A 25,701-nucleotide genomic window follows, 5' to 3' on the forward strand; every position below is an offset into this window, starting at 1 on the left:
GGCTGGTATTATTAGTCAAAACATATTGATATACAAATGATATGTAGTATTCTGGTCACTAGGTGGCAGTAATGGCACAAAACATTGAGACATTAGCTTACATGACATTACCTTAACACTGCATAAAGTCAGCCATGGCATGTCCCATATGATAGAGTGGAAAAAAAAGTTCCCCTCCCATTACGTGTGGAAGTGGTAAGTTCTGGGCTTACTAAAGTTTAGAAGAAATAGCGCGCAGATTAGCCTTACAGCTAGGAGTTTGCAAGTTCTCCCCGTGCATGCGTGGGTTTTCTCCGGGTACTCCGGTTTCCTCCCACATTCCAAAAACATGCTAGGTTAATTGGCCACTCCAAATTGTCCATAGGTATGAATGTGAGTGTGAATGGTTGTTTGTCTATATGTGCCCTGTGATTGGCTGGCCACCAGTCCAGGGTGTACCCCGCCTCTCGCCCGAAGACAGCTGGGATAGGCTCCAGCACCCCCGCGACCCTCATGAGGATAAGCGGTAGAAAATGAATGAAAAATAACACGATGGACCCCCTTTCGCCATAATTTGACAGGCAGGAAGTATAAACAGCCGAGCTCACGGCGGGTCAGCAGCGGCTTCCTTTACGCCTCCACGTCGCCTGATAACGTGTGCGGCCGGCGTGCATTCATCTGGTGCGTGCCCACCTCTGGCATCATCTCCGAATGTCATCGAAAAGGCGCTCAGCCGCAGACAATCGGGTGAAATAAAGGCGGGAGTCTCCGAGGAGGAGCTGTTTATCTCCACAATTAGCCTCCACAATGCAGTGGCTTTGTCGCCTTAAAAACAAACCAACCTTTCACTGTCTGCGTGTGATTGGCATTGGGGCCAGTCGCTGCCTTTGGCTGGGATTTTAGCTTCTCACACTTGGAGTGGCGGCTCGCCCTCCCTAAAAGGCCAAGATAGTCATTGGTGAGAAGGAAGTTGCAAAAGCAACAACAGGAGGAATGGGAATGTAATGTGAGGACTGATTGACTTCTAAGTTCTTTGAATTTAAAACTAATTAAATGGTACATTCTACAAATATAATAATCCCTTGTTTAATTTAACATGATAAGCGAAAAGTACGCAGGGTTCCTGAGTTATAAATCCAATTTTTGTAGTTTGAGCATTGAAAAAAAATGTTTGCAACCGTCTAATTACTATTTCAAACATTGTTAGAGCCCTCTATACATGAAATAACACCCCTATAGTAACATGAACACTTCTATTACCCAATATAGTCAAGATAAAAATGATAATATACTAATAGACTGACAAGTTAACATTGCAAGGGTTTGCTGTCTTTTTTTTTTTTACACTTTTTGATCTGTACAGTACTTCCTGTGATGGATATTGTCTCATCAATGTAACATTGCTATATTGTAACAGTGATTAGAGTGGTTTTCTCCTAATCCGAAGGCTGCTGGTTCGATCCTCCGTCCTCCAGTGACATTGCCCTTGTCTCGGGTAAGATACTTAAACCCCTCAGCGGGCAAACGTGTGACTTTCAGTACCTTGAAGGTAGAAAAAGACGTAGAAATAAACATGGAAATGGTGAATTGTCACACGTAGCCAAATCTATGCGCTACTGATTGCGCTATTGACCACCTTTACAGCTACAGCATGTGCAAGTCCGCCCTCTAGTGGCTCGGAGCACCAAACATGCCTGAAACATGTCATTATTTCTGATGAAAAAGCCAAATATTAGCGTTTCATCCATGTTCTTCCCAACAGATTCTCACCGACTTCACTGGGAATCATCAGTCCATCGAGGTGGACAAAAACATTTCCAACATTCCATCACAGATTTCTACTTTTTGTTGTGACGTAGCAGCTCAGCCACACCTGTGATGGCTGCACAATGAATGGGGGTCTTTGTTTTTGCTAGCGGCTACATTACACCCCCCCCCCCCCTTAGTAAAAGTATCTCAGTAAAGTATGACAACTCCTCATCATGCTTATTAATAGCCTCACTGTTTTTCTTCAGGGGGGGCGTCATTCACACGAGTGGGGTCTGCTTCTGTGTTTGTGGTCCAGCCGAGGGCGGGAGTTAGAATGCGGGAGGGGGGGAGTGAGTAAGCGTTGATTGACAGCTGGAGACAAGCGGCTGTACTGTGCGCCACAGCGGAGGAGCGCAACTCTCTCCTCCGAAGCACAGCCTCTCCGCCCGCTGCAAGACGAAGGAAGGAAGGAAGGGAGGAGGAGGTCGTGGTCGTCCTGTGGGTTTTCTACCGGAACCGTTTTTGTCCGTCTTTTGGAAGAGAAGTGAGGAGCAAAAGACTGATTTTTTTTGGAATGGAGTAAAAGGACTTTTGGATCGGGTGTTATTTGGCTGGAATTCAGCACCAGAACACCACGGAATAACCCACCCAGGAAATTAAGTTCTATTCCGCAGAAGTTCTAGCGTCATTCTCTTCCTATGGAGTAGGCTGCGGACTCGCACGGTGGATGTGTTCGCTTCGGTCCGGAGCTCGCAGGTGGATGTAATGCGCAGATTCTCCGTGGGACGCTGACCGGCCGATGGGGGAACCATGAACACCTCTTCCGAACTCGAAGACGGGACTCGCCACAAAAACCAGGTGCGTGGTGCCAGCTTCACGTGCATGCGTGTGCGTGTTGGCGCAGTGTGACGTTTTTTTTGGGGGGGTTTGTGGTAAGTGGGCTAGGGTGGGAATGGGGTACCATCCCCGACCCAGCAGCCTCCATCCTGTCTCCTTCCCCCGGGCTCCCCTCCTCCCGGGCCATGGCACTTGTCTTCCCCGCCTTGGTGTCAACCAACCCCGGTCATCATCTCGTCTCACCCCTCGCTGCTGTTACCTCCCCCAGGGGGAGCCAACATGAATAAACACATTTTACCTCAGAATAATGTCCATTTACCCAACATGATGTTTCTTTTGGCAATATGGCTGCGCATCACTGGAAGTGTTGCTAAATATGAATTAATATTCCTCAGTGCTGGCGTAATGCATTCAGACAGTGGGCGTTTTAAAAATACATATTTTGGGGGTTGATTTTTCACATTTTAGTGAGCAAGTTTTGCCAGAAGGTCATCATGTCAGGAGGTGATGTGCTGCCTGGAACGCCGTATCCGATTCCAAGCGGGTGCAGTGATTCACGTTGTTATTCGGAACACATCCAACCATGACCGGGGACTGGGGACGCATCTTCCCACTTTATTCCAAGGTGTCGACCGCTCCGACTCACACTCCTTCTTGTCTGTTGTGTTCAATATTTCCTTCCCTAATTAATATTCTGCCTCAGGGTGCTTTATGAACTCTTACTCAGTCAGTGTATCATGCATCTCATTTAGCGCGCTAATGTAATATTAATCTGTCTGGAATATTTCCTGCAAGAGGATCAAAGGTAGGCTCATGCGTAGAAGTAAAATCATAGCACTTCCAATTACTGCTCTCAGTCACTAGGGGGCATCTGTGCATGGCATTTCCTGCTGCACGGTGTCTGCGGCTTTCCCAACGTGTAGTTGTGGAGTGGCCTTCTGCGTCCTTTGACACCCCCCAACATTTGCACAGACTGACAGCTTTTATGATGATATGCTCACTCCTCACTCCTCACTCCTCACTCCTCACTCCTCCTCAAAGCTGGCAGTGAGTCATTTTCATTATTTGCATGGTGGCATGCATCCTGAGCCGCTCCATTAATATTGATTAATACTTAAGAGATAATTTCTCATATGTGATGTCCTCTGTAACACCGATACTTCTCAGGAGACGAGCGATCGATGACTCACAGGATGTGACGGCGCAGGCGTTTTATATCAGGCGTCTTCTCGCATGTCGCGGGAACTGAGAGCTTGCCTGAACTCCTTTGAAGTTAAGGTCAAATGTTGTGTTTGGGAGCAAGATGATGTCAGGCATGTCGCTAGGAAGTAGCGCAGTATGACTCCGACTGGAAATTGAAGCAAAATGGAGCACTCTTGCAGCAAAATGTAGGATTTGTAGCATGACGTGGCAGCCATATTTGTGGAATATGTTGCATGCATCTGGAATGTATCACACCAGATGCTATGATACCCTTGTCACTGGAAAATAGCATATCTACAGTATGGCTGCAACTCAAAATGGTCTTCTTAGTGGATTAATCAATGAATTAATCGATTATCCAATTAATTGACAACTAACAAATTGTTTTTGATCTGCATTTTTGCCCATTTTCTGATACGTTTGGTTCTTATTGCTGTGGTCCGTGTGGGGCCGAACCGGTTACTCAATTAATCAAAACATGCTTCAGATTAATCAAGGTTTTTTAATCAGAGGTTTTTGACGTGACATGGTTGCCATTTTTGTGTTGCTGCTGCCGCCTGCGTTGTCTAAACTCTTAGAACATCTTCGTGGAATGTGTTGATTTTTTTGTAGCGTGACGGTACTGTGATGCTCATAGTGATGATCCCTCGTTTATGGCAGTTAGTTTGTTCCAGAAACGACAGTGATAAGTGAATTTCAGTGAAGTAGGATTCCTTATTTAGAAATTAATATTACATAGATAAAGAGCAAAGAATACCTGTATACAACCTTCTAAATAGGGTTTTTCACATTAATGGAGCCCTCTAGACATGAAATAATACCCCTATAGTAACTACAGTATATAATAGTCAAACAATTTTAGCCATTTTTGTGGAACGTCTTTACTGTTTGCAGTGCCTATGCTAGAAAATGACGCAAAGTTCTTGGAAATTAGAATGAAACATATCCCTGGCAAGGTACAGTTTTTTCTTGCAAATTTGACAGGTTCTTACCACAGCAAGTCGGCCATTTTTGTGGAGTGTGCTGTCCTGATAACATTTAGCCCAGCCTGCATTTTTACACTTATGTTTCTCGAAAATCATACAGTCAAATCCTAACATTTCCCTGCCAGAATCCGTATTTTTCCGTGGTGCGCTACCACAGGCACTGCTGCAAGATATATAGCTACAATGCATCCCAAACTTTGTGTTTTGCATTTTCTTAGCTTTTGCGCAGTATGGCAGCCATTTTTGTGAAACATGTTGCTGTAGGCTCCGACGCCCATGTGGCTCGAAAATAACCCTAAATTGTGACATTTTCCCGGCAAAGTAGAGCATTTTGCGGCAAATCGTGAAGGTTTTTAAATCGGCATGTCAACCATTTTTGGAGAGTGTGTTGCTGCTTGTACTGCGACACCCGCGTTGCTGGAAAATTGCACGGTACGCTGAGAAATTACAGCAGAATGGGGCATTTTTTTGGCACAATATGTTTGTCTTTGTGTTTTATGTCCCCCATATTTGTGGAATGTGTTGTTTTTCAGCATGTACATGAAATAAATGTATTAAAAATGTTACAATCGGTCAAAGCGTAACATCCAAGGTGGCCTTCCTTTTCCTTACGCGCTGCTGATTGATATTGTGTGGGAATAAAAAAAAAAACATCGGCGGCAAGATGAAGCGCACGAGTGAATGACTAAATGAGACTTTAATACTTTGAGTGGTGAGAGCACGAGGATGAAAAGGCGAAACACGTCCCACAACCCCCAAACACTCTGCGTGGATCACACGGCGTTAGGGAATGCTGAGAGATGAGTGGATGTGGGAATGGTGGGAGACTAATGCTGCTTTCTGTCCTCTCCTCCCTCTTGTGCTAATTTTACATAAATACTCCCAGTGTAATGGCGCCTTGTGATAGCGAGGCTTCATCTGTGGCTTTTGGGTTATTGACACGTTCATTTCAGCCCCCGGTGGGGTCGGGGGTGGGGAGGAGGATTAATGGAGATCTTTTGGTGGTCTTTGTTTGGATGCCTCCTGGCCTGTCGGAACTCTGCATATTTGATTTGTTGCTGCAGGTGAGCTGTCACCCCTGCGCCCTTTACCAACAGATGGAGGCCAATTAGAGGAAAGCACGACGTAAAAGTCTGCGTCTTGAGTGGAGTAGACGGCGCCTGTGTGGTCAGATAAGCTCCTAATTGTGTCCAAACTAAAAAGAAACAAAATGGCTCCTTCCCCCCGGTGCTGTCAGGGCAGGTGTTGATGGAACGCGGCCCACACGGAAACAAGGGAGGGAACTCGGGAGTGATCACTCAGCAGCCCAAGAGTGCTTGTAAATAATTCTATTAGCCTCGGAATGATGCTGCACTCTAGAAAACTTGGAAATACGGTGTTGTCACATTTTTTTCACAAACATATTCATCAATAAATCATGCTGTTAGTTGTTGAAATTGGCATATTAGTCATACAAATGCATATTCAAGCAAATCTTTTTTGCTTAAATTGAGCATTTTTACAATCTTAAAATACTGGTATAAGGAATTCAGAAGCTGCTCTTGATATGTAGTGTTCTACACTGGTCACTAGGTGTCAGTAATGTTGTGAGCGACACAGACGCACAAACAGGCTGATTGCAGATTTGAACATGCGGTGCCATTTCTTCTTGGTTTCCCTATGGAACACATTATTATGTCTTATTATGTCTCTTATATTAGGTAATACAAGTGCAAAAGGTAACTATAGGGGTGTTATGTCATGTCGAGAGGGCTCTAATCATTTAAACTGTATTCAAACAGGCTTTCTATGCTCAAAATAAAAGTATTCTATTTATTTCACTTATCACAACCGGGTCTGGAACCAAATAACCGTGATAAACGAGGGATTACTTCATATAATTGAGCAAAAAAAAAAACAATAAAATGACAAGGCTGTAAAATGATGATGCATATTAAGAACCAAACCTACACAAGTAGGAAGCAACTAAACAAAAGAAGAGGGCAGCTGGGAAAGACTTGTAAAAGAATACTGCAGAGTTCCCTGAGAAGGCTGTTAGTGATGCTTGTTTCCTGGCTATCAGTGATCACACACACACACACACACACACACACACACACTGTATTGTTGAGAAGTAAGTGATTCTCAGTGGGATTGCCCATCAGTTTCGAAGGAATCAATAGCACTCTGAAGAAGTCCCACCGTTCCAAAGCATTGCTGCCTGAAACACCACTGCATCACGCTGATAGCTACCCCGTTGCAAAGTACAACCACAATAATAAATATATTGCAAAATTGACTTTTTAAAATTGGTTCCAGACTGGACAGCATTAAGTGAATTCCTGTGATATACTGGAGGATTCAATGTTATAAATAGGAATATTTTTGTACTTCGAGAATAGAAAACTTTGTAAATAAGTTTCTTTAACATCATTAAAGCCCTGTCGACATGAAATAACACCCCTATATTCACCTTTACATGCCTATTATCCATTGTTTACACGGATACACAGCTCACAAGCTAGTGAGCTAACTGCTTATCCTGGAATGATTTATTCATTCATTCATTTTCTACAGCTTATCCTCACAAGGCTCGCGGGGGGTGCTGGGGCCTATCCCAGCTGTCTTCGGGAGAGAGGCGGGGTACACCCTGGACTAGTGGCCAGCCAATCCCAGGGCACATATAGACAAACAACCATTCACACTCACATTCATACCTATGGACAATTTGGAGTGGCCAATTAACCTAGCATGTTTTTGGAATGTGGGAGGAAACCAGAGTACCCGGAGAAAAGCCACGCATGCACGAGGAGAACTTCTAGCTATAAGGCTAACCTGCGCGCTAACCACTTGGTCGCTGTGCAGCCATCCTGCAATTAATTTCTTCTAAACTTAGGAAGCCCAGAACTTACCACTTCCACACGTAATGAGAGGGGAACTTTTTTTTCACTCTATCATGTGGGACATGCAATGGCTGACTTTATGCAGTGTTAAGGTAATGTCATGTAAGCTAATGTCTCAATGTTTTGTGTCATTACTGCCACCTAGTGACCAGAATACTACATATCATTTGTATTTCAATCTGTTTTGACTAATAATACCAGCCCCCACCTACCACTAGCTATCATTAATGGGAATATGGGAATCCACAATATAGCGAAGGATGACTGTTAGCATGTCCTCATGTGTTAGTTTACCAATGTAAAACATCAAAGTATCCGTAGATTGTGTATGATGTCTATTGTGTTGTGTGTACAGTATGTCAATAGTGGATCAAGTACACCATGGCGTATTTTTGCGGGGAGGTGGATAAACATATCATTAGCATTAAAGCTACAGACACACTCAAGTGTGAGTTCCCAGTCGGGCCTCTTTGCCTCGTATTTAATGAAGTGACTAGCACGCTGTTGCGCTGCCATGTTGTGTTCCTGTTTGAAGGCCAGGAGCGTCATCAAATGATGTCACTGTGTAATGTATTGATACGACTGGGGCACCTTCCGTCACCGAACTTAACAAAGACGACACTTCGATGACACTCAAGGCCGGCATCAATCCACATGACGGCGACCCGTCTCGCGAGTTATGTATCAGAACATGATGGCAAACAACTCTATCCGGATACATTAGCTCGCTTGAACGCACATAACTGCACATGTGGCAAATTCCAAAGTCAAATGCCGCAATTTGGAAGTCCAAGTTAAGAACCTGGGGGTAAAATTTGCTTTAGAAGTCAAACTAACTGTGGGGGGGTTGGAAATTAGCATGCCGGCTAATGACTAGCATAGAAAATGTGAGGTTTTGAAAACAAATGTTTTAAAAACAGCCCGTGAAAAAACTGAAGTTTAGTTTTTAAATGTTTTCCGTAATTTTCCCTCCACTTCCTGTTTGCTCGGTTCCAGTGCTTGACTCCTGACAGAGGGGGCTGTGGAGCTCACCGGTTGGCCATCTCTAATTACGTTGCTACGGCGATGATTGCAGAAGCTAACACTCGTCAATATTTGACGATTTGACAAAGTTAAGCTGCAAGGCGACACAAAAACAAGTTTGTTGCTTGTGCTGTGATGCAAGCAGGCATCCTGCACAGATTGCTGACTTCATGTCAAGTGCAGACCCCCCCCCTCACACGGCCCACACACATCAGAGCGCTGTTTATTTTTCATTAAAGATGCCCCCCAGATGTGTTTCCAAGACATGTAGAAATCCTCTGAGGCAGATAATGAATTTAGTCCGACATTATGTATTCACTTATTTATTTCTTTTCCTCAGCTTCGGGAAGAGAGCACGCCGTTCGTCATCTGCTCTCGTTGAATATTCCACGAAATGCAAATTAAGTTTAACCGGCAGACGCAGGATGTCACCAACTTTGCCAAGAATTCACCCCCCCCCCCCCCCCCCCAGTTCTCATGCCGCAGAACGATCACAGTGGCGTCTACGCTTGCTTGCGACTCCTCGCCAGCTTTCAGCCACTCGTTGTTGACATGTCGACACAATGGGCAATCTGGGAAACGTCTGTTTGAGGCGTGACGCACGGCCGAGGATCATCCAGCATCTGCACGCGGCATAGTCGAGCCGCTCATATAATCTACACGCTAATGTCTCTGGCATACACGCCAGCTGTTAGCATTAGCATTCTATTTATGGTGGGGGGAGAGGAGGGGTCGTTAGCATTGGAAGGAAAAAGCTTTCATGAAATATGTTATTAAAAATAATGTAGAAATATTTTTCTATATACATTTTAATTCAATAGAATAAAAAAGTTGTATCCCACTGTGGGCCTTCATGTGGAAGCCCCGATGGTAAGTCATATTTATAGTTAGGATTATAGCCATAATCATAATCATTTTGAGGTGAAAGTCATAATTTTGAGCTAAAAGTCAAAATTATGACATTAAAAAGTTATTATGATAAAATGACATCATTACGACGAGTCAAAAGTATTAGTAGTAGTAGTATTCTTACAAAAAATACTAATATAATCCCAATACTGAAACAACAGCAAATACGGAATTTTTTCTAAATAAATATGAAGAGAAAAAGTTGCAATCTTGTAAGAAAAAGTCATAATTTTAGGAGAATAAAATAATATTATAAGAAAAAAATAAAGGTGAAATACTAAGAGTATTTTTTAAAATGAGAAACAAACTAAACAACAACCAAAGTTATAATTTTTGAAAAAATGTGTTATATTACGGAAATAAAACCATGATGTTATGGGAGTATTATTATAATTATTATTATATTCCCATTTTGAAAATGATGAGAATACAATTTACAATTAGATAGTTGAAATATATATTTCATATTGAATATGAAAAAACCTTACGTGAATAAAGTCAAAATATTAAGAGGAAAAAAAGTTGTATTGTCACAAGACTACAAAGATTGCTGGGATAGGCTCCAGCATACCCCCGCAAAACGGGCGGATGGCAAAAAAAAAATGAACAGATGGAGGGGGGGGCAAGGTAAAGTTTAGACACCCCTGCTTTTGTTTCGACGAGGGACTCTATCTAGTGAATCGAGCACCCGATTCTCTTCGGCTGAACGACTCCTCAGAAGCAAGGTCGTTAAAAAGGAACGGCGTTTCCTCATCCCTAACACTGACATCACACACGCACACTTCAATCTCATCTTTCTTCAATTCCGATGAAGTCGTGCGGGGAGGGTGACAGATTGTTAATTGTGGGTTGTTGTTTTTTTTTTTTTTTTAAAGCCGTGTCAAAGTGACGTTGATGAGTGTCGACTGAGACTGTAATATTTACCGGGCACGTTTCTCATTACGGCTGCGGAAAATCAACGCCTTGCAGTCGAGCTGAGCCGAGCCTCGTTAAGACAATGTGATTTTAATGAATCATTAAAATCGCAAGTAATTGTGTTTGGGATGGGGGGGTGGTGGCATCAAACGCCTACATGATTTTTCAGCACAAGCTAATGTGTTATGATGATCTTTTTATTGAAAAAAAAAAACCATGTCTTTTTTTTTTTACGTACTGTAAATAAAGCTAGGGAGGCAGATTGTGAAGTCAAGATGCTGATTCAACGGCGTGAGATTTGCCCAGGCTGCCATTAATAAAAGACCACTGGAAAATGCCAAAGAAAAAGCAAAACACACCGTTTTTATTTTCGAAAAGTACATATAATGCCATTCTGTTTCATTATGTTTTAAAATTGAAATTCCTTCTGCATGTTGCATGTTCTCCCCGTGCATGCGTGGGTTTTCTCCGGGTACTCCGGTTTCCTCCCAAATTCCAAAAACATGCTAGGCAACTCCAAATTGTCCATAGGTATGAATGTAAGTGTGAATGGTTGTTTGTCTATATGTGCCCTGTGATTGGCTGGCCACCAGTCCAGGGTGTACCCTGCCTCTCGCCCGAAGACAGCTGGGATAGGCTCCAGCACCCCCGCAACCCTCGTGAGGATAAGTGGTAGAAAATGAATGAATGAATCACTTCTGGCGGTGCACGTTCGGTTTTGATAAACGTTTCCACAGTGAAAGCGCGATGCTCACCAGTCCAATTCATGGCAGCAACTGAAAAAGAAACGAAAAACAATGACGTTATAAAGACACAAAGCTAAATGGCATTATATGTACTTTTCGAAAATAAAAAGACTTTTTTGTTTCTTGACTTTATTTGCCTTTTATTTAAGCTCCAAATGTGTCAGATGATTTTGCCTGACCCTGTATAAAGTGGGCATTCCATTTTGGAAGCGAGTCGCAGGTTGGTGGTAGTTGAGCAGTGGGATCCAAAGTGGTTGAGAGAGTGTGATATTGTTAGCCTGAACGTGTGAGAGGAGTGTGTGTCGGTGGATCAAAGCGATAATGAGCCATTACCGTCAATTGCTTACATAAGCCCGGGATGCTTTACACTGCAAGTCATACGCCGCCCTGACAGATAGATATCATTTTGGCTCCATTATTTGACCGTAAACTCCATTTGTGTCCTTCCCGCCTCGTTCTCTTTTGATCATGTGACCTTTTACAGCCTTGTTTCTTTCACATGTTCCCTGCTCTCAATCTGTAGCGCACGGGGGTGAAGGAGGATTTCAATAAAAGATGACGGCCCTGAGAGGAGGACAAGGAAGGACACGGATGAAAGCGGGAGGCTGATTAGAGAGACGCTAGTGTCAGCTGCAAGAGTGCAGGAAGGGCTTGACGGGGTTGGAAGGATGGTTCCAAGGATGAGCGCTGAACAAAGGCGAGGCTCGCTTAGAGATTACGGAATAGTGCAACATTTACATCATGGTGGACTCACTAAAAAAGGACTCTATTATTGACCGTACGTATTGATATCACCGTATCGCAGTACTAGTATGCCGACAAACCACAAAGAAAACATGTTTTTATGTCCCGTTTTGCATGATCTTCAAGGATGGAGCTGATATTTTGTTTTAATAAAGCAAGTGTTGCTTGGGTAAGCAAAGTAAAATAGAGAACACTTGTCATATTGACTCCAATATAAGACCTGTTGTCTGAAAAAATTTGAAAAGTTGTAATATTATGAGCAAAAAACATAATTTTAGTGGCATATAGGTGAAATATTTTTTAAAATGCATTTTTAAGTCATAATATGAAAACCAACAACAGTTGTGGAAAAAGTTATAATTTTACAAGAATAAAGTCAAAATATGACAGTAATAAAATCCTAATTTTTGGAAAAAAATTCCTTATTTGGGGAATTGGGGGGAATTGTCATCATCCAAACTATGATGGCGTTGTGTGTTCACGCCACTAATATAGAGGTGTGAGGATGTGAGGGGAAATAATAGAATGCAGAATGTATCAACTGATGTGTCCAGGAAGATCTAAAAAGGGATCCTCCATTTATTCCAAAATAGAACTTTTCCAACCTTTACTTTGATAGTCTCCATTAAAGGCCCAACTAATCACAAGCACCGACTTCACCCAGGCTTCAGACCAGAGCGGTGATCAATAAGGGTGTGAATTAGACTCCCAGATCCAGTCAATCACCCAAGATCACTTCAGGCAGGCAATTGTCAGTCTGGAACAGGATCCGAAGCACAGGAAGAACACAGCGGGACCGACCCGGATCGGGACAAAGCATTGTGGAGTTGAATAGCAGGCATTGGTCCAGAGCAGCTGTTGATGTTATGAGTTTGGCATTGGCCCTGGAGATGCTGAATAGACGCGCTTTTCATCGCTGGCAAGAGGGGCGTCTGATTGAGCCGCCTTGCGCTTTACTTGGTCCAGAATCTCATGATTGCTGGAAGCTGAGCAGATAACTGACAGCATCATCAAGGGACCACGCATGAAGCAACGTCAGCGATGCAACACTGGCATGGAAACAGGAGTTCAGCACATTCATGCAGTAGAACCTCTTGTGGTTACATTGCATAACTGTTATATTTGGTATGTTGGCTCTTGTGTTGTTAGTAGTGGTGTGGCGGTCATAAACAAACGGGTCAAAAGAACTAGTTCTTTTTTGTGAACGGAATGAACGAGGTCACCGCGCACCCGTTCAGTTGCAAATGCTTTTTTTTTTTTATTGGCTGGAGAGTCAGGGCGGGACTATCTGCGTGCTTGCCTGTCTTATCCTATTGTCGCGCCTCGCTCTGTGGGTGGGGTTAACTGACTGGAAGACCGGGTCGTAACGCCGGATTTCTAGGTAATACTTCAGATTTCGAGGTACGTCATCACGTGTTATTGCGCTGTTGAGTCGGAACGGACTGACTCGGCACGGCTGACCGGGTCTATGCACAGGGGGAGATCACAGGCTAACGACCAAATGACCGAAATGAACAGATCTTTTTACTGAATGAACCGGAATGATCCAGTTCACTGAAATGAACGACCAATTGTCCGAAATGACCCAAATGACTGAAATGACCGAAATGACCGAAATGACCGAAATGACCAAAATGAACAGATCTTTTTACTGAATGAACCGGAATGATCCAGTTCACTGAAATGAATGACCAATTGTCCGAAATGACCCAAATGACCCAAATGAACAGATCTTTTTACTGAATGAACCGGAATGATCCGGTTCACTGCAATGAACGGTTTGGCCAACCACTAGATGCTAGTAAAGTTGTGGACGGATCACACAACCAACACCAAATCTCACAGTACTTCCTTTTTTAAGTACGATTCCGGTTCTGATTCCACTCATTTTGATTCTGGTTCGATTATGGATTTTGATGCTTCCAAGAGGCAGAGTCATAAAAGTTGGTTTAAAGCAGTCGCGTAAAAACAGCGATCAGTCCAACTAAATGACTCTAAAACTCATCTTTAATTTGCTACACTAGCAGAAGAGTGGCTGTTTTGCACCGTTGGGCTTGTTTTTCATTAGCAAGACTGGAAAACGTTTCCTGCACATTTTTGACGAGCATATACTTCCGGAGGCCTCCCTCCAGCGATGGCTGAAAACAAGCTCATATTTACTATTTTCCTTGTTTCCTCTGGTGAAATGTTGCACTCGTCCGCCATGGCAATGAAATTGGATATGGAAATGTAGAGCAGCACAGACCAGTACTTTCTGCTGATGCCGTGGCAAACGGGACGGCGTCCTCGGAGGAAACTCTGCGCGCTGACACGTGAAACCTGACACACACACACACACGCACGCACATGCTACCCCCTAAGATGCAGTGGGTTGCAGAAAATAAGCAACAGCAATAAAAGGTGCACTTGATGGGTAATCTGATATTGTCTTTTTTGCCAGCCACATGACGTGAAGGATGACAGCTCTGCTTTGGCTCGTGTCTCGTGGACGGAAAAAAAAAGTTGCGCCGTTGAGCTAAAAGCCTGCGCTTTCAACGTGATGTCCAGCATGGCGTCAGATAGTAGCACGAGCTTAGAATAGTCCCTTTTGTCGTCGACTATGACTATGACAGTGATCACTTCTGGGTCTATGGTTATCATCATCCTCTTATGGCGGTCATCCTTTAGCTGCTCACCAAGCTGAAGTCTTGCCAAAATTCCAAAAATGTATTAGTTGAATTCCAAATCATGTGACTTCAGGGGACATGGGACAGGAAATGTAGTCTGGGATGTTAAGATGTATCCTGTTCCTTTGAATGTCTAATCAACCATTCCCATTCAGACTTTTTTCCAGCCAAGTTGTCAATCATTTAGGTCTAGTCTTGATTATTTTTTAAAAGGCCGTCTCCGGCATCTCTGGTTTCCCTCTCGAGCCATTTGTCTGCCAGACCGAGTCAAATCTCCCTTTACAGATGTCATGACTAATGCATGAAGAGGTGCGGGGAAAGAAAGGAAGGCTGGGGATCAGCGGCAGAGAGTGCCAGGCAACACCGTGTGATGTCCGCAAGTGTAAGCAATTCCCGCTTGCTCCCAAGCAGCATCAGTGGTTGTGAGATGGAGGGACTAATTGTCATTTAATTGCGTTTGGTCTCTTTTTTTTAAATATATTTTTCTGTATTCCCAGCCAGTCTCTCTCTCGCTTGGGAAAGGGAAGTTGTCTTCCCAGCCTCCTGTAATGTGTTAACATAAGAAATCAATCAGATTCACACGATTCCTGCAGCCCTTCAGCTCCTATTGATTTATTGCAAGGTGGAGATGAAGAGCGACTCTTTCGTGCTGCGATGGGGAGAGGAAGGGGAGATGGCAGCTCAGAGGCCAGAGGTCAGGGGGCGGGGGCGGGGAAGAGTCGGCAAAGAAAAAAAAAATGATGAGGGTGTTTTTTTGTTTTTTTGTTTGTTGTATTTGATTTTTGAGATGTTTGCTGTGTGTGGAGTTTCTGTTTGGTCGCTGCTGTCAGCCTGAAGCAAAAAAGGTCAAAGTCTCATTCCTTTTGGGCACTAAACTTCACAAGGCAACGTGCACAGCTGTGCTCCAAAAAAATAAACAAGTACCCCACGTCTCTCATTTTCAAATGGTTGAACTTTTGTGTAATTCCAGAGCCTTGTTTTCCCGACAATCCTGACCTGTAAATTATGATCAAATGCCATCCATGCATCCATCTTCTACTGCTTATCCGAGGTCGGATCATGGGGGCAGCAGCCTAAACAGCTCCCCCCGGTCGGACGTGCCCTGAACGCCACCCTACCAGATGCCCAAACCACCTCATCTGGCTCCTCTCAGCATGGAGGAGCTTTTCTACTTCGATGACGGTCCTTCTCACCTTCTCTCTAACGGAGAGCCCAGCCACCCGAAAGAGGAAATAACCGTATTTTCCGGACTATAAGTTGCACTTTTTTTCATAGGTTGGCTGTTCCTGCAACTTATACTCCAGAGCGACTTATAAATAAAAAAATATATATATAATTTGTGAGAAACTTGTTAGGGACTAGCATAAAGCGGAGGCTACTATTACTGCGGTGAAGAAAACAAAACAGTTACTGTTCTTAAAAGTGTTTATGTTACATAACACTGGACAACTTTTCTGTTCATATTTATTTTTGGTGTAGCTGAATAACCATTGTGTTAGCATATCTTACTTATCTAGTCAGCCTGTTCGCTGTTCTTTTATTGTTAGAACTTCCCTTCCAAGATGACGTAATGTCTGTTTTGGTCAAGTAGTTTATGAAATAAATTACCACAAAAATGTGACATGTTTTTTGTTTTTCTTCTACCTAATTATGCATTTTTGGCCTTGTGTGACTTGTACTCTGGAGTGACTTATCGTCAGGAAAATACAGTAATTTCGGCCGCTTGTATCCACGATCTTGTCCTTTCGGTCACTACCCAAAGCTCACAAGCATAAGTGAGGGTAGGAACGTGGATCCACGAGTAAATGCTGCTCAACTTGCTCTTCGCCACAATGGACTGATGCGTAGCCCGCATCACTGCAGACCAATTCCCCACCAATTCACCTGTCCATCTGGCGTTCCATGTTAGAGCACCCTGAGGTAATTAAACTCCTCCACTTGGGGCAGGATCTCATTCCCGATCCACTCCTCACTTTTCCGGGTGAGAACCATGGACTCATTTTTCCGTATGCGGCACTCGATGGAGAAAGTTGAAACACCACTAATATAAACCAAAGCTCTGAAACCATTCTTCACTGAAACCAAAATTCCAACATAAAAACATCGTAACCAGACCAAAAAACGAAGTAGATCTTGATGCCTCATTTCTGCATTGAATTTGTGCTTACCATTTAAAACAGTAGCATTGAAATGAATCATAAAGATTACTGGTAATATTTGAAAAAACACACCAATGAGGCACATCGGCTTTCAGCACCAATTTGGGATAATACCATACATAAATGATACCCAAATCTACTCCCCATATTTTGAATGTAAGGTTTGTTACAAAGACGATGGACCGCGGTCGACTTGGTGACAACACTTTGAGACATCAAGCTGATGGTGATGAGGATTGCAGTGGATTACCGAGAGAGGACAACAGCACAAAATCCAATAAAATGCCATGTTTATATAATGCCCCCCCTCCGATACATTAGCGGCCATATGTGGCTTAGCGGAGTCTTGCGGCATGGGCTCGGATGCTGATTGAAGGGGTTAAAGTGGAGATTAAAGTGATAATGTACTCTGCTAATCCTTAAGATCTCCAAGAGGGCGAACGGTCTCCAAAGGCAGAGCCGAACGTCAAAGAGAGGGGGGGTACATCAAGGGCCGTCACCGCTGCATCAGATTACTCCCAGTAATTATCAACCATATGTGCCCTGTCACAATTCAACTCTCTCATCTCCCGCCCACCCCGTTTAATTCATCAGAATAAAGTCCCATGAACATTTGCACCCTGCCTTCAGCCACACTGGCAAGGCGGTCCTCTTGAAAGAGAGACCTGGTCGCTGTCCATCTCCTCACGCCAATAGCTTGTGTTCATACTCTCCCTGCGGGGATGCTACACAAAGCAATGAATTTCTCATAGACTTAGAGTTCACGGCAGCGTCCTGGGAAAAGCAGCTACAAGGTGCAAAGTGGTTTATCCTTTCTACCCTGTAGGGTCTATGATTGGGTCTCTGGTTTTAGGATTACTGTACTGTATATGAGCTTTATACAGATCTTATATGGGTCTCTTGTTTTTGTGTGGGTTATGTATGGATTCCTGCCTTATATGAGTGTCCTGGTCTTATACGAAGACATGAATTATGTATCAGTCTCTAGTCTTTTATAGGAACCTATTGTGTAAATCTCTGGTCTTTAACAGGTTTTCTGGTCTATGGGTTATGCATAGGTCTATATACCGGTATTGGTGCTGTATAGGTTGAACAAAGTTCAGCCCCTCTTGAGAGGTTTTGTTCCAGAACCCAAACTGTTGGTCGAAGTGATTCCGACTATATGTAGTCGAATGTCTCAACCTCTCACAAGTTCAGGTTCTTTCCCCACCATATCCCAAGAACCAGATTTGGCCGCCGAAGACCGCCGAAGACCGCCGAAGACCGGGTCGCCCAGGCCGCCCTTGACCGCCACCCAACACACAATGCACCGGACCCTTAGGCTTGCCGTCGTAGGTGGTGGGTCTATGAGGGGGAGATCCCGTGTGGCTTTTTCGGGCATGATGTTCATGTGACCCAGGCCTTATATGGATCTCTGATTTGATTGGTTAGGTATGCGTCTCCAGTTTTGTGTTGTTATATAGGATTCTAATCGGATTCTGCATGGGGTTCTGGTATTATATGTGTTTTTGATCTTGCATGAGTCTCTGGCCCTGAGACTGGTCTCTGCTTGTATATTGGTTCGTAGTCTGTTGTGTGTTTCTCTTCTCTAATGGTCTTAGGTTGTTTTTGGAAGTCCCTGGTCTTACAGCATTCGGATATATGGTCTTACTAGATATGTAAACGCCAAATTTGTGTCATAGTTGCCAGGCTGCGCCTCTATAGGACGCCTGTTATTGGTAGGTTTGGTGTCGGCCATCATTTAGCAGAGATCTGACATGTACAGTATGTTCTCATGTCTCGTGGTCTCTTTATCATGTGGCAAAACAAATGAAAGATGTTACGTTTGCAGTCAATCAGTCAATCGTGCGCCTCTTAAATAAGCAGCGGCCGGTAGATTGTCACTCGCCACGTTCACAGAAGCCGCAGGCACTCTAGGTAAATAATTATATTCTCACTGAGACTTAATTGGCGCTTGAAAGCTTTGCCTTTTCACACGCTAACAAAGCACACGTTCATTCTTTGCCCGGCCCAACGCACGCCAAGCTCTGCCTGCGCATCCTGTCCTGATTTAAGTGGCTTTATCTCACAACTCCACAAGACGCAGCAGTAGGAAATGCACTAAGTGGCTCCCGCTATGTCTTTGTTTTCAAGTCCCCGGTCTGAGAAAGCATTAGAGAGGAATTTTATTGCCGTCGGATGCCAACTTTTAGCTTGTTTTCTCCTCTTTGGCTCCTCAAATCAGGATGATTCCACCAAAAGTGAGTCGATGTAACACTTCAAAATGTCCTGTATTGACCTTTAAGCCGAAAAAGTATACCTCTTAGAATACCCCGGCCATTAATATGTAACACTGGTTCTCTTTCACCGAAGAAAAGCGACATTTATTGATGTGTTTAGCCAGCTCTTGCAGATTATCAACAAGATGCTAATAAAACGCGTCTCCCGGCTGTAAGATTTATAGCCAGGACGCGCCAATGGAACTCCTTCTTTTGAATGATTGCAGACATCAGGAACAGCAGATGGAATGCGGTAAATTTGGGTGGCTCCTCTCCAGAGCGGCGCCCCTTAGCGACTCCGTGTCTCGTATCCGAGATTCTCATTTAGCGTTGTTATGATTTGTTTCACCTCGCCGCTCCTCCGAGGATGCGACGGCGGCTTGTTGTTGGGAAATGTAGCGTTAAAGCTTGACTGTGTCTACCCATGGGGCGTGGCCGCCATGTTGCTATGTAACTGCTCAACTTTGATGTGCTGTTGACGTCGTTCTGTGACACTAAAAGTTGCAGCAGCAGTTTAAGCTAGCGTTCGTGTTTTAATACTCGTATCACAGTCCCCACGACTGTATCCAAAATGCTTACATTACAGAATAATATTGATTATTTATTCCTATTCTGTCTCATTTTTTGTCAACTAACTCCCCCCAAATTTCTCAACCTATTTCAACCAATCCAACGTCAAAATGTTCAGCCTTTTCCCAACCCGATGTTTGCTGGTTCGATCCTGGAGCTCCTTATAATTGTTAATTTTTTAATGTCTGCATTTTTCTTTGAAATTAAAAGTCAAAACTAAAGTAAAAACAAATGGGTAAATTAAATGACACCACCTTACTGGTGGAAAATCAATCACTCAATTGTTGCTGGTTCGGTCCTCTGCAGTCACTCTTATGTTACATTCCAGTGTTTCAAATACATTTTTCACAAGCTTCTCCCCACATTCTAACCATTCAAACATTAAAAAATGTATCTATGTAGGCCATCTAGCTGGACTTTTCCCGATTTTTTTCCCATAATAACAATGACATTTTCCCTATTAAGATTAATATACAATTTCAGTTTTCCCCTATTTTACATTTCAAATGAATTACATGAATTGCATTACATTGTGCTTAGTCTGTGGTGTTGCTCAGATTATCAAATGGTCCTCTTCTAACTTAATGGTTGCTGGTTCGATCCCCAGGCTGAGAGGTTGTTTGCAGTGGTGTACAAACTGCACCGCACCTCATACACAAAATTCAAAACATCTGCCAACAGGTGTGTATTTCAAATCTGACTGTGGCCATGATAGAGTCCAAGCGTCAAGTCCAGCCTCACTCAAAAGTAGGATGAAAACAATCGATGCAGTCTGGGCGGTACCCGGCGGTGGTAATCCTGTGTCATGGCCGCCTCTGCCTCTGCAGCCCCTGTTTATTTGGGATGTCGCAATGTGCAGCCTTCACAGGAAAAGTTTGGCCCCTTAGAGGACTCCAATGCTGCAAGACCTCCCCATGGGGCTGGGGGCGGGCGGAGGCGACGAACATGCAGCACTTACCACCCGATAGCGCTCAGCCAGCAAGCCACGCACTGGGACACACACACACACACACACACACAGACTACTCTAGAGGTTTCCAAAATGTCCCCACAAAGAGTCTTCCCAGTGAAGTGCAGACAGGCAAGCACATACACACCATGAGCAGTAAAAGAGCAGACACCATGATTGTTTCGTGCCATCAGTGTCAAAAATTGGGTCTCTTTGTCAAGGTCACGCTGTCAACAGTTGTCAAGCACACAAATACACACTCCAGAGAGACAGTATAGACAAAGACCAATAGATCTTCTTACAACACAATCATCAGCCGGGCAGGCTGCAAAGTGACGTTCTTAAAGCCTACACGTGTGCATACTTTGCGTTAAGGCGCCAGTAACAAGAAGCATCTCCCAACACGGGGAGCCATCTACGTGTTTTTTGGTGTCCCCTTAAAAGAGTGTGGACATCAATTCATGCTTCCAAGTCATGTGAGGTTGAATAGAATTTATATTTGCAGTAAAATATTTTATTGGTAGTAAATGATTATTTGTATATCCAAGTAATGGTGTGATGGATATTCATATATTGCCTCTTAAAGCTGTACAGTAAGTAATCAAAACAGATTGGAGGACTGTTGTTAGAGACTGAAATGTTATGATATTGTCCAGTAAAACACTGAAAAATGTGCAAATAAAATGACCAACCCTTTTCAAAACATTAAAAATGGCTTGGTTGCAATGAAATAAATCCCAATATATTGTCTTGTAAAACTATTACATGTCCAAAGATGGGATCATGGCTGAAAAGTACCTATAAATGTACAAATGAGAGCCACCTAAAACCAAGATGGCTGTTCCTTGTTTATTAGTTAGAAGCTAAATGATTGAATCTTATAGGTAGGGAAGAAAGCACAGCATTCTCGTTTTGTGTTGATTATTAATATTCGCACATGTGGGCTGTGGCATTGGGCTTCACAAGCATCTTTTTCCCCATCTTAATTCTACTATGTTACCTTTCATTGCTCCTCACGAAGCTACACTCTAAACAAAGCAACTGTATGACAGACAAGAGGTCTCACTCCGCTCACTGTTCTATGGAACACCGTTGTACTAGTATCCTACATAATATAATAGGTCATAAATGCTGCATGGTTGTGAATGGTGGAGCTGCAAGGCAGCCATGTTTTTCCAAAGGTTCCAACCCCCCCCTTGCTGATGTGAATGCGTTTCTACATTTTATGCATCTTGACTTCATTTCTCACTCCCGGCTCTCTATTTTTGTTGTTCTTTTCGCGCCGCATCTTAACTATGAAAGTTTAATCTCAAGTCGGCGAAAGTCAAGCCGTCATCTCACGGAAGCCACCGCAGTGGAAGAGCGCTGGTTTTTGTGGCGTAAACATCTCGAATTCACAGGGTGAAGATGGCGAGACAGCACGTTTGGCCGCTAATCGATGAGCGCTCGCGGGGGAGGCATACAGAACAGAACAGAACAGAAGGCCCTTGAATGAAAGCCGTATCAAATTGAAAGCTTGATTTCAATCGCTGCTCAGAAAGCAGCTACTCTGCCCCCCTCCTTTATAACAGCAGCTAGCAAGCCCACCATGTGCTTGCATTCCACTGCATGGATGTGAATGTCAGGGACGGTGGGTGACTCACTTGTGTGTGTGTGTGATTGCACAATGAGCTCCAAGGACAGGCAGTAGAGTTGAGCAGGTGATTTGTCTCATACCTCCTCCCTTTCCTCTCCTTCGTCCTCCTCCTCCTCTCTGCACGCCGTCTTATTTTGAAGGTAAAGAGCATTTCTCCAGCTGTTTGCATGCACGCCTCCTTAGCCCACGCGGTTGACTGCTGGGTTTGATGTTTGTGTTTAAACGGACACATCTGGTGCACCCTCATCGACGCAACTAAATATGCTTGTTGACATTCAGCCACCCCATCACCGGCTACGCAATAGGCGGTGCATTTATAAACACAATAATGCTCACTTTTCATTGGTATTATTTGCTCATTTGGTCATTGTTGTGGTCGTATGCTTCAATTAACCGCCAGGTCTGCTGCATGGTGGACAAACAGGAAGTGACTGCAGCGTCTCTAATTAGCACCCCGGATCAAAAAACAGCTGTGGCTGCAGGCGACCTCTTGTGTTGCTTTAATATTAACGCCACTAGATGGCAGTAGCTGCAGTCGAAGTATCATGAGCTAGCTCTGCATGCACTTCAAAGTGTCAGTTGCGCTACCCAAGCCGGGTTCCACTTGCCGTGATGTCGTTTACAGTCAACTCATCAGCGCTATTCATGCTGACTCAGCAGTTTGCTCCTTAACACTGTAAGAACATCGGTTCTATTTTCTAATGCTGCTGCGTTGTTCATAAATATGGGCAAGCTCAGCTACGTTTTCCTTTCCTCATGCGCTCCATGTTCTTATTAAAGCTAACATTTTAAATATAATAAATAGTGGGTTCACACAATTACAACATTGGTTCTGTGGCTGCTGGTTTGTGCAGTATACTTGTTCATAAATGTGGTCAAAGACAGCTTTTCCACTTTCTCATGGACTCCAAGTTATTATTTACGTGTTGTAAATAGTGGGTTTACGCGATTACAACATTGGTTGTGTTGCTACTACATTGTGCAATGTACTTGTTCTTAAATGTGGTCAACGAGAGCTGCATTTTCTCATGCATTCCAAATTATTTTTTGAATATTGTAAATAGTGGGTATACACTTTTACAACATTGGTTCAGTTTCTACTGTGTTTTGCAATATATATTTTTAATAAAGGTGGTGAAAAAGAGCTACATTTCTGTTCCACTCCATGCTATGATGAATGTTAGGATTGTAAATGTTATCAATAATGGGTTTATACAATTCCAACAATTGGTTCTTCATAAATGCGGTCAAAGAGAGCTACTTTTTAAATTTCACTTTCTCATATAGTCCAAATTATTTTTAAAGTGAATATTTTAAATGTTATGAAAAGTGGGTTTACGCTATTACAACATCGGTTCTGTTGCTGCTGTGTCTTGCAAGAAACTTTCCGTTGCACTTTCTCATGGCCTCCAAGTTATTATTAAAGTTAACATTTTTAAGTGTCATACATACTGTTATCCCTGGACCTTCCAATTTTTTTAAAATATGGTATGAATAAATCATCACTATTTGGTGTTTGACTATGGCCTATTGGTAGTTTTTTGTAATGCATATTTAAGCAAATTGTATGGATTTTTTTGCCAAAATTAAGTGTTTTTATTCAAAATGGCTCAATGTTATAAAATGCCAAAGTAAGACATTCAGAAGATGCATTCTACAGTCTACTGCAGTCTACTCTATTGTGTAATAGGTGTTTTTAAAGTGACTATAGGGGTGTTATTTCATGTGTACAGGGCTCTAATAATGTTAAAAACATATTTAGAAGGTCTAGGCTCAAACACAGTCGGGTTTGGAACCACTTCACTGTGATAAACGAGGGATTACTGTATTTATCGCCAATTATAGTTATTTGGTTTTGGGTTTGCAGCGCTAGTCACAGCTAGCTTAATTGATTTCCCTCAGCTCGTACAGTTCAGGGTCCTCCTGGGCTCCACTGCGGTGGTCTTCAAGCATGCATGACTAGTCACGACATGTACGGTTGAGGACAATGGTGGAAGCGAGTCACACTTTACCGTATGTGGCACCACTGAGGCTGTATGCTCGCAGCCCGCTGCGTTAAATGATTAGTCGGCCCACCAGTTAACGTATGCAAAGCCTCCCCCACTCCATCAGCTTAGCGAGCAGTCGGATTAAACGCACCTAGCAAACGTTTCTTACACACACACACACACACACTTGAAGTCCAAGGACAACACATAAAAGCAATCGCGCTTTTTCCGAGGCAGTGTTTCTGCTGTGAGGATTTGTGTCCAAACATGCGCTCGTTCATTCAGAAAGTGAGCACGTACTCGTTCAGTCACGGCTGCGGTGAACCTGAGCCTCCTTTGTCCTCCTTTGCTGCTGCGCTGCTTTAAATTCAGCAACAACGCGACAAACATTGCACATTTTTCTATTAAGTTGAAATCCCCTTCTCTGGCGGAGGAGTCAGGTTGGGAATGCTGCAGTTCCTCTTCTGGATGCCAGCAGGCGCCTTCTTTAGCGCCTCAGGGAATCAAACTGTAATCAGTCCCTGTTGCTACCCAAAACAGCAGCACCTATTGAGTAATGGTAGCCTAATTTAATAAGAATAAAGTCAAACTATGAAGGGAAAAAAGTTCTAATTTTACAAGAAAAAGTTTGAAAAATATTCAGAGAAAAAGTCTGAGGGATGAAGCACGAGAATAAACTACTTTTGCATGTCAGGAAAAATAATATCCTTTTAGTAGCATAGAGTTGAAACATTAAAGAAAAATATATGCAAATATATTTCTCTTGCTGGGAAGATGAGAACTTATCTGGCTTACAGCCACGCCCATATAAAGTCTGCTCCTCTGTGATGTCACAAAGAGGCAGTTTTAACCACGCCTTTTAAAACAGAGCGTTTTGAGCCACCTCAAACTTCTTTCAGGGCTCACTTCCAAATGCAGAAACCTCATTATCTGAAACTTTGGCGTCATTTAACACAAGAATACAACATTCCAATGATATTTATAGGTCAGAAAAGTGGAAAAAGCATTCTGGTCCTCCATCCTTTAGTCCACTATCCACAGAGCCAAAAGGAAAAACAGTCCTACCAGTTCGCTGCCACTTCTGAAGGGCCTACTTGCTTGGTGCAGAACCAAAGCCGTCAATAAAAACCTGACCTGTACAGGCCAGAAACAGGCATCAACATGTCAGTCAAAATTTACCATAAACACATTCCAAACAATTACATTTTTAGTTCAAGATGGCCATAAAGTTAATCTAGCAACCCAAAAAACATGCATTTCCCCAATGGAGTTCTGCATTAACAGCGCGATCGGAGCTAGCAACAATTTTCAACGATTAACATACCTATGTAGCGGCCGCAGACGTGGCGGTGAGAGGGAAAGGTTTAGCGCAAAGTTGTCAGCGTGCTGCTTGTTGTGAGCGTGCCGCTTGTTGTGACCCACCACAGCAGGAGCCGCTGATTGCCTGCACCTGCTGGCACTTCAGTGTTACCTTGCAGCAACGACAGCCAATCAGGAGGGGA

At 43.4% G+C, this 25,701-nt stretch overlaps 1 protein-coding gene and 1 long non-coding RNA gene across 3 annotated transcripts in view; one reads left to right on the top strand and one right to left on the bottom strand.

Moving 5' to 3' along the window:
- Nucleotides 1-2,087: 2,087 nt before the first annotated feature.
- fibcd1b (fibrinogen C domain containing 1b) overlaps nt 2,088-25,701 on the top strand; it is a 97,235-nt gene continuing 73,621 nt past the window's right edge. The window contains exon 1 of one of the 2 annotated variants that reach the window (XM_058054082.1): nt 2,088-2,586. In XM_058054082.1, coding sequence (XP_057910065.1) covers nt 2,539-2,586 — 48 coding nt within the window. In that variant the 5' untranslated portion in view covers nt 2,088-2,538. The remainder of the gene's footprint in view (nt 2,587-25,701) is intronic. The other variant, XM_058054083.1, reaches the window with a different exon arrangement.
- Nucleotides 11,128-25,619, bottom strand: LOC131105699 (uncharacterized). The gene is made up of 3 exons (XR_009119982.1): nt 25,524-25,619; nt 25,265-25,333; nt 11,128-11,259 (listed from the first exon to the last, which is right to left on the bottom strand). It is a non-coding gene; the product is annotated as an uncharacterized LOC131105699 (long non-coding RNA).

Source organism: Doryrhamphus excisus, chromosome 2, assembly GCF_030265055.1.
Source record: "Doryrhamphus excisus isolate RoL2022-K1 chromosome 2, RoL_Dexc_1.0, whole genome shotgun sequence".
NCBI classification, from domain to species: Eukaryota; Metazoa; Chordata; class Actinopteri; order Syngnathiformes; family Syngnathidae; genus Doryrhamphus; species Doryrhamphus excisus.